Source organism: Merops nubicus, unplaced genomic scaffold (genome assembly GCF_000691845.1).
Source record: "Merops nubicus isolate BGI_N331 unplaced genomic scaffold, ASM69184v1 scaffold13400, whole genome shotgun sequence".
In the NCBI taxonomy this organism is placed as follows: domain Eukaryota; kingdom Metazoa; phylum Chordata; class Aves; order Coraciiformes; family Meropidae; genus Merops; species Merops nubicus.
The window spans coordinates 28,775-41,560 of NW_008585108.1; the positions used below are offsets into that span (position 1 = coordinate 28,775).

At 34.7% G+C, this 12,786-nt stretch overlaps 1 protein-coding gene across 1 annotated transcript in view; it reads left to right on the forward strand.

Moving 5' to 3' along the window:
* The window catches only part of SPATA17 (spermatogenesis associated 17), a gene marked incomplete at its 5' end in the record, with an annotated part of 85,272 nt that overhangs the window by 23,903 nt on the left and 48,583 nt on the right, over positions 1-12,786 (forward strand). Inside the window, one exon of the mRNA XM_008946610.1 lies at positions 6,849-6,972. Coding sequence (XP_008944858.1) covers positions 6,849-6,972 — 124 coding nt within the window. The remainder of the gene's footprint in view (positions 1-6,848; positions 6,973-12,786) is intronic.

The window sequence follows — 12,786 nt, forward strand, 5'->3', positions numbered from 1 at the left end:
TAACTGTAACAAAACATGGCAGTGTGCTTTCCTCTAGTTATTACTGTGCAGATGGTAGCATATATAGTCTTCTGGGAATTGCAGTGCCAAAAGATAACAGATACTTTCACATGACATTCACTAGGAAACTTTCCATGGTATTTGGCTGTGGTTAGACGTCCTCTTTTACACGTTGCTGGAAAAGCTAAGAACATGGCTGCTCTCTTAGCAGCTTAGCACTGACACTGTGCTAGAAATGATCACTGCTGCTAAACTGCTATCAGAATAATTTGTTTAGGGCTCTGTTTTCCGTTCTTGGCTAGATCAGCTTTGTTACTCCCAAATACTAATTTGTCTGTCTGAGCTAAACAATCAGGTTGATTCTCCATGAAGGAGTCAATAGGAAACAGACATGGAGTGAAAACATTTTTTCCTGTTATGGTTAGGTTTATTAGTATAGATCTGTGTGTAAATGAAGCTGAACCAGTATACTTGGGTCCAGTTCCTCAGCCAACAGAGGTTTCAGTGCTGTAGTTACTCTTATGCCACATCCATAATGGGTGGGTATTATAGTTTATTTAAATCAAAAGAATTAAGCTAACAAAATGTCATCGCTTAAATCAGATATTTTTTTTAAAAAAAAAATTTAACTTCACAGAATTTTGTGCTGCCAATGAATATGAAGTAAATTCAGCTTAAGAATTTAGACACACAAGGGAAAAACATTTGGACCATGTCTGCAAGTTCACTGAAAATGAAATAATTTGAAAATATTACATATTACCCAAAATGTAGGTTTTAAATAGGTGTGAGGAAAAATTCTGTATGAGTTGTTATTGTAACCTTAAGTAGAAGATCATTTATAATGGATTAGGGAGGATATTTCCTTTTTAGTTGTAAACTGGCTCTGCAATCAGTACTTTGAAAAGCTGTTGCACCCTCTTCAGTGCAGCAGTGGAAAATGGAAGGCTAAGATGGATGCATCAGACTGTTCTTTCCTATCATCTGGTGCATGCTGTATCTTGATCTCCTGATCTGCACAAGATGTTCATTCACTGCATGCCCTTCACCACTATGTTCATCACATTTCCTACGTGGCGTATTGATCACATTGTAGACCTTGACAGTTGAACTGGTATGTCACTTAATTCCACTAGTAGTGTACACTATGTGATGAAGGAAAGATGAGCAGAGTATGTTCTACTATGCACAAATTTTAATGGAATTTTAAAGTGTTATGAATTTATATCTGTAAAATTATTAATAATAGAAACCATAGGGTGATTTTGCATTCCTACACATTAGTTTTATTTATTGAAATTATTTTATCCTAAGGAGTCATAGTGGTTTCCTGTTCACTGCACTGTAATGACAGAGAAGTACCATTCCTCCAGACTTTGAAGAGAGCGTCATGATTAAGTTGTTGAATGGATTGATATAAACATTCACATTGAAAATTAGTAAGAATTTTGGGCGGTCATTTATGGTACGTCTCCTAGGCAGGAAGATACCTCATACCACTAATAGATGACTGCTTCTTTGAACATATTTTTCGTGGCAACTTGAAATCAAACATTTTGGTCATGGGATTCTGTCAGGGTACACACAGGAGTATACACCATGGTACAGCCAAGTAAGACGGTTAGAGATCTGCTCTATTCTGCTCAGTAAATCTGAACAGGATCATTCAAAAAATCAGAAAAAGGTGATCAAGCTGTCAAATGGTACATCACTAACATAAGTATACAGTATGTGGGTTCTGTTAAAACTTTGTCTTTAAGGTACACAGATCTATAAACTATTTTTACATCCTAGGCTAGTCTGTAGCTATATTTCATTTTCTCCCAAATATAATAGATTAAGTCAAATGATATTATTGTGTCAGTTCATACTCCATTCTCACCCACACCAATGTAATGTGAAATTGTGGCATGAAATGGTGTACCAAAAATATTGTCCCACTAATTTCATTTGCACTTCCATATTCTGTATTTGAGCAGGGAGGATGATGTATAGTCAGGAAGGTAAAGCTGATTTAGGTTATCTCCTTTTATGCTAAAGTTGCCTACCGCCTATGTTGCAGGAATTTCATGGTTTGGGGTCTGAACTTTTTAAAACTACAATAACTTCATACTCTTTTGAGTACTCTAAGCATTTATATTAATTATTGATTTTCTCAGATGCCCTTTATTTTAGTTAATATTGTTTTATGGTTGTCTGGTCGAGGGTCCACAGAATGCCAGTGAAAATGCAAAGAGAATGCAATAGTTTGATAAAGTTCAATAAATGTAGGTTGGTGTGAATTTGTAAAATGATGCAATTCTATGCAGATTTATTAAAATCTGTATATTGCTGAAATCATCACTTGAAGACCTTTCCAAAAGTGCCAGGAACAATATTCTATGTGTATTTTTAACCTTTGTACAGACAGCAGGAGCATTGTCAACTGAATTTACATCTCATAGCTGGAACCAACACCACTGCCTACTGCATAATGAAATTTCAGAATAACATTAAGTTACCCTGTCATATGAAAATATTTCAGTTTCAAACTATGTAAAACAAATAATTTTATCATTAACAAATCAATAGCTACTTCACACATTGGTTACACAAGATCATTTTTACTTGTGGAGTTTAGTCACATATACTGATAATCATGCCTATTTTCATTGACATGAAACATTTCCTATGACAAAGAAAACACACTTTGTGTTACCCAGTATATTCACTTTTCAAACAAAAGAATGCATCCTAAATTTGCACTAATAAACATTTATATTCTTCTGATTTGTTGAAAAACTTTCATATCATAAGACACTACATTTGTCAAAACTTACACTTATTTCCTCTAGAAAGATATTCCATAAAAATCTGTGTGGGAGAAACTCTGATTGGATTAAGTTTATATGGGAAGCCAGGTTTCTAGGAAGCCGCAGTAGATACTGTTAATACACTCCAATAAGCTCCGATATAAAGAAAAGATTATATGGTAAAAATATTACCCACTTTCTCAGTTACATGAGCAGTACTGTTCCAACTATGAGCCAAGTGACAGATTGATCATTTATAAAAACAGAACAATATTATTCATTAACTTAATACATGCTTTACATATACAGAACTCTTTTTTCTTCCCCCCATATTTGGTGAAGCTTTAAAAATGCAGGCCAAACAGTTTGCTCATATTGAATTCTTCCACCTCATACCAAGCCATGAAAGGTTCATCCTGAAGCAAATTTGGTTCAGAGTCCACTGAGTATCACGCATCATAGCTAGTATTCATAATATAATTATTTCCAAGAAAAGATTGCTTACTATTGCTCAATGAACCTAAGATATGTATGAACAAAGAGAAGGCTGGCCGTAAGTGTAAGGGTTTAATCCAAAAATAATTTCATTTCAATGAATTTTCAGTTGACTTTAATGGATTATGGATTTATTTTCTCTGTGAAGGCATACCAGTAGAAAAGAGAATGAAATTTCTCAAGAAACACATTTACCCATAAGCTATATAGAAGCCTAACTCTACTTGGAAGTTTAAGTTTGTCTTTCACATCACTCATAGCTATATACATTTTTCTGCATGGTAACAGTGAAACCCCCTGCACAGTGTCCAACGTGTCAGTATTAGCTAACTAACTAATACTAATGTGTGAAATAATATATACATATTCAACCACTTTTAGATTCTCTGCTTTCTTGTGATGTAAAAGTGATGGAAGTTTCAGGTTAAAATAGCTTTAAAATAAATCTATAAGCTAAACAATATATACTTTCCAGTCAAACAATACTTTGATTACTACATATCCCTTATTTTGTACTGCCTCTCTGGAGAGAATCATCTAGGGAGCTATTATCCCTGAGACAGAATTGTCTGTACGTTCTCGGCAACTGTACAGGGCAGTATAATGCATGATAGAAATATTGTAGCACAACTGACAAAAGGTGTAGGTGGCAAAAGTGTGTTGAAAACTGTTTATAACTGCTTAAAAAACCTCAAAATTTTAAATGGATTATCATACAGTGCTAATGAGGACATGTGATAACCAGGAAGGATCATGATGACTTGGTTGATTTGGGTAGTACTGTCTAAAAAGAATGAATTACACTGGGCTTCAACTATTTTAGACTTCATTTAATTTCAGCAAATAATGATTGCTAATCATTAATTCAAAGTAATCTGGTAAATTCAGATTGATGACAATAGGAAACATTTTGCATGCAATTATAATTCTATTTGTAATACAAATTTTTATTTTTATTATTGTTGTTTGGAGGGTTTTGTTACCAGTTGTGTTATAGATATCAAGGCTTCCATGTCCACTGTTGGGAAGAAGTGCCTGAGTATATAAGAACGTGAATAAACTGTAGTAATATGTTGATAGACATTTCATCAGTTATAGATAGCAGTAATAAATATGAATAGAGGACTCTGTAATCAAAATGGAAAAAGAAATAGTATTAAATATGTAAAACATAGATCATACACTCTGATATTGAAGGTAAAGTAGCATAACACAAAAGAACAAAGCCGATACTGTATGCATTGTCTATTTATTCATTTGTTTGTGATTGATTGATACAGAACAAAGTTTCCAAGTAAAAATGCTTATGTATCTAGATGCAGTGACTCTGAAATCTGTACCTTAAGGACGAAGAAAGGTCGCCAATCTCTCCAACTCCTAGTTCTTTGTCAAAATTGGACACAGTTAATGAGGTTTGTTTGGTACAGCACAAATTCCCAGACACAGATAGAGATCCTTTCAATGGAAACAAATTTGTTTGGCTTTACCAGGTTACTTAGCGATTAATAATAGCCTTGAGATTCAGGTCAGAAAGGTCGTCGTCCCTGCTTGCCAACACAATCTAAAATGTGCAGCCAGTCCAGCTCTGCAGGCTTTGAGGCCCCAAAACGCTATGCATAAAGTAAAACAGGCTATTTTCCAACTTCTTTTTTCATATTAATAAGCAATTTTCAAGAGAAGGGTGGCAAAATGGGGGCCATGCCACTCTAAGTAATTCATTTATTTTGCAATTTAATCTTATGTTGGAAAAAAATTACACTGCTGCAAAAGCATAGCATGGTGATTTTTAAACGTCAGTGTGCTTCATAAGTAACCTTGTATGAAATATTGTATTAGCAGCCTTTAACAGTAAACTGCAACAAAAAAATATTTCCAGAGATTGAAACGGACTTATACATCTTTTCCAATTTTTAATTTATTCCCTTTTGTTCTAATTTTTCTTTTACATTTGAAATAAAACACGCTTACTTACTAAATACTTATTTTAGTTGATAAAAACTAGAAAGATAGCATGAAACAAAATTTCTGTATTGCAACTTGTATTTAAGAATGCGATTTCATAGTGTTCAAATTTATAAAGCAATTATTACTCTTTCACATATTTTGATGAACTAATTTAAAATTATGATAATTTAAATATTAAGAATAAGTCTAAGTCACAATCTTTAAAAAAACTTTCAGGAGCAATACCAGTTTCCCGTGGGAATATTCATATCAGCAAACCTATTCATGTGCATACTTTGACAATATTTGACCCTTGTCCTAAAGTGTATTTTTTGGTACTCATTGAAACACTGTGGACCTCTCTAAATAACCTATTTTACAGGAATATTTGAATTATCCAGATATGAGAATAGTATACTTTGCTTTGCTTTTCATTTTATCATATACACACGTGCTTAAAAAAAATAGGCTAGAATTTACTTAATTAACTTTTAAACAATCTAAATGCTTGACTGAATACGCTTGGTGTCTTTGGCACACAGGTTAATTTGAACTAGCCATTTCTTAATAACAAAAATAACAAATGTTAATCAAACTAACCTTTTTTAACTGGGTCAGAAAAATTCCATACACGTGCACTGTGCACCATAGCACAGAATTTCGTTTCTTATAGAACATTAATTCACTCCACTGTTTGCATAATTTATGGCAAGCCTGGCTCTATGAAGAAAAGCCACCGAACAGGAAATCTGCACCTATTTTCTGTTTTCATCTAAACATTCAGTTAAAATTGTGAGTTTTCTCCATTCTTCAGGAGCCTGTATTAGGTACAGTTCTTTATTTCTTTAATGATGAAAGAATTTTCTATGACCTATTGAATACTCAGACCCACTCATTTAGGTGACACTGTGTGTTTGCAAACCTCTGTCATGCAGTTACGTTCTTCTTCCTTGTGGTGGCCTGTACCATTGCCATCAGATCGGAGTAGGAAGCGACCTGTGTCAGAAGCCTAACGCTATGGAAACTCCTCTTAAGGATGACACGTGTAAAAAGTTTACATCCACTTCTTCCTTATGCCTATATTCTCAGCTTTACAAAAAGCTCAAGGATCTAGGAGTTAACATCAACTCTTACCCTTTGTCTACTATGCTGTCTCATTCCATAAGGTCTTCCCTGTCTGCAGTGTTACAAGTCACTAGCTGAAACATGAGTGAACAACTTTCATTTTGAAACCATTTGAAGAAAAATCACTGTTATAATAACCTCTGCTTAGACAAATGCAAACTAAAATGGCACTTGAAGAAAAAAGAAGAAAGACACCTGTGAATGCTGTTTTATCAAGCTGTAAAATGATGAAAGTTGACATATTCTTCAAAAGAGTAAACAAGAACAACCAATATACTGTTCATAGTTTTCATCATTTCAACTCTATTCTGTCACAGTTATATCCGTGTAGAATCCTACTGCTGTGGCAGCGAATGAACTGTGATTTTGCATTCCAGTGGTGTCAGTATACCGCTAATACATAATAACAGAACACTGTGAAGCTATAAAAGGGTTAAAACATTATCAGGCTTTTATTGTTGTAAAATAATTAGCAGACTTATTTTATTGCAGGAGTGAACTCCAAATGTACACAGAAATGAAGGAAAAAGAAGAGAAAAGGAAAGACCTAGAAAAGAAAGAAAAGGAAAAGGAATACCAAGCCCGAAAGATGCATTACCTCCTTAGCACTGAGCAGGTTGGTATACCTGTCCCTGACAGCTCACGCAAACCGCTTGGGCCCCCAGCCTGACAGAGATAAACTAGCAGGCTGAATGGGACATGACTTGTTGAAAAGATATCACAAAGACACTCCTTCGAGTTCAATTTAGTGCTTTTCTATAGGCAAGAGCAGGTACCATGACTATTCTGTGACAGCAGCTTCATAGAGGCAGCATCAGCACTGCTGGCAGAAAGAGTCCAAGTCAGCAGTTTGATCTGCCACTGTGATAACACAACACGAAGGGCATAACCTCGCTTTAAAAACTCATTTTGACTGGCTTATTGTTGTGTTGTTGCACTTGTCAAGAACTAACAAGTTATTAAGCTGAGAAGGGATTTCATTTTTTCCCCCCTTTTTTTAATTGAGCTAATGCTTGGGTTGGTGCTGTGTTCTACTTGTTTTTAGGATAGATTTTAAATGCAGGTTTCCAGCTAAAGCTTTTCATAGAACTGCCTGAATCAGCTTATTTAACATGGTTGTTTTCACATAGAAATGCCTCATAAATTTTAAATATTTACTGATTAATTTGTTTTGTATTGATAAAAATGGTATATTTTTTCAAGCTTTCTTGTGTAAGCCGCTTTACAGACAGGTGAATATGGCAGTGGATACTTCTTATACAAAATTGATATGATTGGTAAAGCTTGTGGGTTTGTCTTGTTTTAGCCCCATTTTGTGAACTTTTGTAAAAAGAAAAATATTTTGCGTACATAAATGTTTGGTGACGGTTTTTCATAAGAATAAGGAATTAATTGTGCAATCAGGGTATGCTACTGTGAACTAAGAGCTTGCTTTTCATAGGTTGCTAATTATAATATGTGTGTAAGAACTGTTAATCCTAAAGAACACAGGAAAAATACCATGACACTTAGTGACAGAATTTTTTTTTTAAATCTTTCTCCATTTTGGCAATCATTTGTGATCTATGTCATAAATAGAAATATAGTTTAATTGACTTGATGTTATCTATGAAAACTTAGTTTGTAAATCAAATTTAAGTAGTGTTATTTGCAAAAAAAAAAAAAAAGCATAGTCAAATATTAGTAAAAAATAACGTTAAGTTCTCTGGGTTGTTTTTAGGCAGGGGAACTAGTTAGGAACTGAATTTAGCTCACAGTAATTGGCTTTTTCAGATATAGATCTAGAATATTAAGAATAGACTGCATAGTATTTTTATATTGTTTTAAACTGTAGAAAATTGGAGATTCTTGATTTGAACAGAACAATTCATGCAAACAGAAGAATAAACATTACTATGTTTACCTGGAGTACAAAAATTGTCTGGTTAGAGACATTGAGTGACCTGTGGTCCCAAAAGATTTTAGTAAACTTAGTTCACTTCTTATGATACCGGCTGAACAAGCAGTAACACGTTTTTAAGGAATGGCAAGTAGTATATTTTTTCAGCCATCCACCTGGAGGACTGCTGATAGAGGGCAGCAGTGACTACTATGTTCTGATGAATTTGGGCTTCTCATTTTACAGAATTAGAATTTAGCTGGTAGTGTTTTGAAGAGCAAAAATATACTTGTTTTTGCACGCTGAAGTGGTTTGTCAATACTGGGACTCAGAGCCCACAAAATTTTTCCTTTCAAAGTGCTGTGTTCCAAGTATCATCTGCTTTTGAAGGTAGTATTTTGAAACATGAATGAGTATAAATCAATGCAACACCCACAGACAATCTGAAAACTACCAAACCTATATATACAAACTACTTATTGCAACCAAAGCCTGTATTCCACAATTGCACATAGTTATAGGATTTGGTATCTTGCTAGAATACAGGGTAAATTATTTCAGTGCAGAATTTACTGGTTTGATGCTCTGTATCTGACAGTTTACTCTGTACCTGACAGTTTACTCTGTACATGCCTGGTCTTCTAATCTGACTGCATCTGCATCTTGCTGTCTTCAAAGGACAGTTAATTGGATTATTGAACAAGGTCCCTTCATGGCTCAATGGAACCAGGCAGCAAAAGTCAACATTTTTCATTTAAGAAAAAAAATTATCGTTTGTAAGTGAGCGGCATAGCAAGTGAAAAGAGAAGGTTGAGGAGCTGGACTTATTGTATAGTCATGTGTAAACTAAACCTCAGTAAGCTGTAGAGGTGGTCTGCTACAGTTTGCTACAATCTCCTCCCCTTCCTGACAAGCATAATGAAGTGCAATGATGGACCTGAGCCACCTTGTGCATCAAAGCTGCAGGTATTCAGTAAGGTCATATGGCCAGCATTGCAAAATCTGTATTTGCAGCAATTGTGTCAATTATATCCTATAGTTTTGAGTATTTTTGTTTTACTACAGGCAAAAAGGGTCAGAAAATGGTGTTTGTTTATTGACAGAAAAGAATTAAGTTGTTGCTCCTCAATTTTAGTAAGGAAAGGCATGTCAAGTTCCATCCTCTGCTCCTTACAAGCTGAAGTCCAGAAACCCATCTTAGAAGTATGTTACAGGTTAAACAGGGAGATGATCAGAGGCCGTAGCATTGCACTATGTAGCAGGTGATAAGTGATCTTTTCTGGTTTAAAGTTTACGAATTCTTTATTGATTGCAGAATTTGCTCTTATCATTCCACAGATTTTATCTATATATTAAATATATAGATTTACATCCACCTTTAATTGTTAGGATTCTTTCAGAATTCAAAAAGTAAGACTTCAAAATGCTAGTGTCATGAATGTACAGGACTGTTTGGTGTGTGTGTAATAACATCACCAATGATTAAGTCAACATGTTTTGTCTTTTTCATTAAATAACTTGTTATTCAAGCATTTTTTTTTCTATAAATGGTTACCATTATGAAGAAGGGGGAAAAAAAAGGAAGAAATGGATACCAAACTCTGAATTAGTATGCACTATTTGTTGTTACTAGTACCAGTTATATACGCATAGTCATATATAAACAGATGTGAGCTTGCTTTGATTACTTTCCAAGCCAATCTGGAGCTATAACATGGGGCTGAACCCAAACTAATTAGTCCTGTTGAGAGCCACGGCATGTTAGCTCAAGAATTAATGCAGTTACACAGCTCCTGGTCAGCTCAAAACTTGGGAATAATAAGTGTGTGCATGCTTTAAACTCAGGAACAAGGAATTTGATCTGCCTACAAGATATTACTTATAGGCATACCTACATTTAAGTTGTTTTGTCTGCAGTTCCCCACATTTCTGTGGAGGAGGTGTGTGTATTGAGTACCAACTGCTATGAAACTGACATTCAGGAAAATCTCTGGATGATAAAAAATGTATGCTACTATAAATTTTTTTTTGGTATTTTTTTGCAAACAGTTGATTGAGCATATTTTGCCATCGAAATTTACCAAATTTTACTATTTTCCATTGTTGCTTGTAGAAATACATCAGTTTTATACAAATGCTTTTATCCTCATGAGAACTAAGCCATTCATTTGAATAAAAGAACATTGGTATTTTAGCAAAGAAGTTTAAAGAAAAGAAATTTAAACAAGTTAAGATATTTGCATAATCAATAATTACTAACAGTAGTAATATTAATTTGCTGATATTAATAATATATTAATATTTTAGATTAATTTTACTATCTTTCTGTGAAAGTACAATGTTATACATCCTGCCATCTTTAAAATAGTTTTTTGCTTTATTAAAAATTTATTTATTTATTCTTTTTCTATAGTACCAGTGATATCTGTGTTACACAAATGTAACTCTATTCATAGACATAAGTGGGCTTGAAAAAAGAAAGTAAATTTTTACTTGACTTAAATTAAATGATTATTAAGCCAAATAACATTTGGAGAAATAAAGCATAAGTTATAAAACTTTATGGTTATGAAATACTGAGCTTTTAAGCAACTTGCTATATATGTCAGTAGTATCAATAACTAGTCAAGTAACTTCTTAGACAGAAGCTTCTTTTGTTTGAAGGAGATTTATCCCTTGAAGAGGAATCTTATAATCCCTATAATTATGAACACCACCTCCCCAAGTCAAGTTAATGCTCTTCTTATCACATGATAACTTACGTTGTCTGCTCTACCTACTATTTGCTTCTTGCAAGAGATTCCAGTATTGAATATCACAAGAAATAAATGAGGAGGCAATTTTTTTTTTCAAATCCATTTTAAAAACAAGATTTCCCATACTTTAGATTTTAAGATTTACATATATATAAAACAATGTTTCCTTGTTTGTTTTTACCTTAACATTCTGATAAATTCTTACCTTATGACAAATATGATCAAAATGCAGTACACATTTAACAAACCTTTGCCTTTGTTAAGAATATTTCTTGCCATTTCTTGTTGGCAAAACAATAGAAATAAGAGTGCAGATGCATATTTAATTTTTTTAATCTGTTTTTCTCATGACCTGCATTGTAATTTCTTATTGAGACATGAAACTTATAATAATATCTCTTATTAGTCCATAATCAGAGTATAATAGTTCTAGTACAGTGGTAGTGATTTTTTTTATTTGTCATTAATAACTGAACTACTTATTAAATGTGGTTTTAAAAACATGCTTATCTATGTAGATTATCCTTCTATATCATTGTAGTTTCCCATTCTGTGTTAACAAAATTCAGTATAATTGCATAGGATCTTACTTCTGCTCTTTGTCTTTGCAAGGCTGACATTTTTAGTAAGTGCCATCCCTTTGCAGAATGCCAACAAAGAGCCTTTCAAGTCAGTGAAAGAGAGAGTCACAAATGCATTGATAGCACCTTGCACAACTGCATATGAAGACCCCACATTTCTTGCAGCATGTGGCTGCATCATTCCTGTTATTTTTCTTCCAAGAAATTTTGCAGCTGGTCTTTGTCTTACAGTGATTAGAATGATAACTAGAACTAGGTATGTAATAGACTAAATCTAAAGATCCAGTATCAAGTATCTATTGACAGAGCAAGCAGCAATACTGAGGTGAGTCCGTGAGTGGGAGCAGGTCTGTCAGCTGCTGCTAGCATGACTTGCTCCACGGGTGGAGGATCTGCAAGTCCACAGTGTGGTGTGGACCAGAAGGCAGTAACTGAAAGGAGTCAGAGTGGGAGAAGTGGTGCGTGTCTTGTAAAGACAATGAGATGGGGAAAAGATTCCTATGGAAACAGTCCTCACAGTCCCACATCTGCAAAAGTCCCAGACTCATTTCCAAACCTGGACTTCCTGCTCTGTGATAAATCGTGCTGAGATTAGATGAGCTAATACTGGTTTTCTGTTCTGTGGGATCTTCTGTTCTATCTGAATCACAGAATAGTAGGGGTTGGAAGAGACCTCTGGAGATCTAGTCCAGCCTCCCTGCTAAAGCAGGTTCACCTCGGGCAGACTGCACAGGAACGCATCCAGGCGGGTGTTGAAAGTTTCCAGAGAAGGAGACTCCACAAGCAGTTTTGGCAGCCTGTTCCAGTGCTCTGTCACTCTCACAGTAAGGGTTTTCCTTATGTTTAAGCAACTTCGCAAGAAGTTATTTTGTGGAACTTTCTGTCTTCCAATTTGTACCTGTTGCCTCTAGTCCTATTGCTGGGCACCATTGGAAAGAGTCTGGCTCCATCTTCTTGACACCAACCTTTGAAGTATTTATAAGCATTGGTAAGATTCTCTCTCAACCTTCTCGTCTCCAGGCTAGAGCACTGAGACCTTGACAAAAATTAACCATGCAGTTGTGTCTGTACACCTGCTCTTGATTTTTGTACAGACTCTTCTTTCTGTTGGACCTTGATCAATTAGAAGATCTGACTGAGTCAGGAAGAAGGCTTCTCTGGCCCAGTATCGTATCTTTGACAGTGGCCAACAGCACTTCCCCAATGGGGAAGAG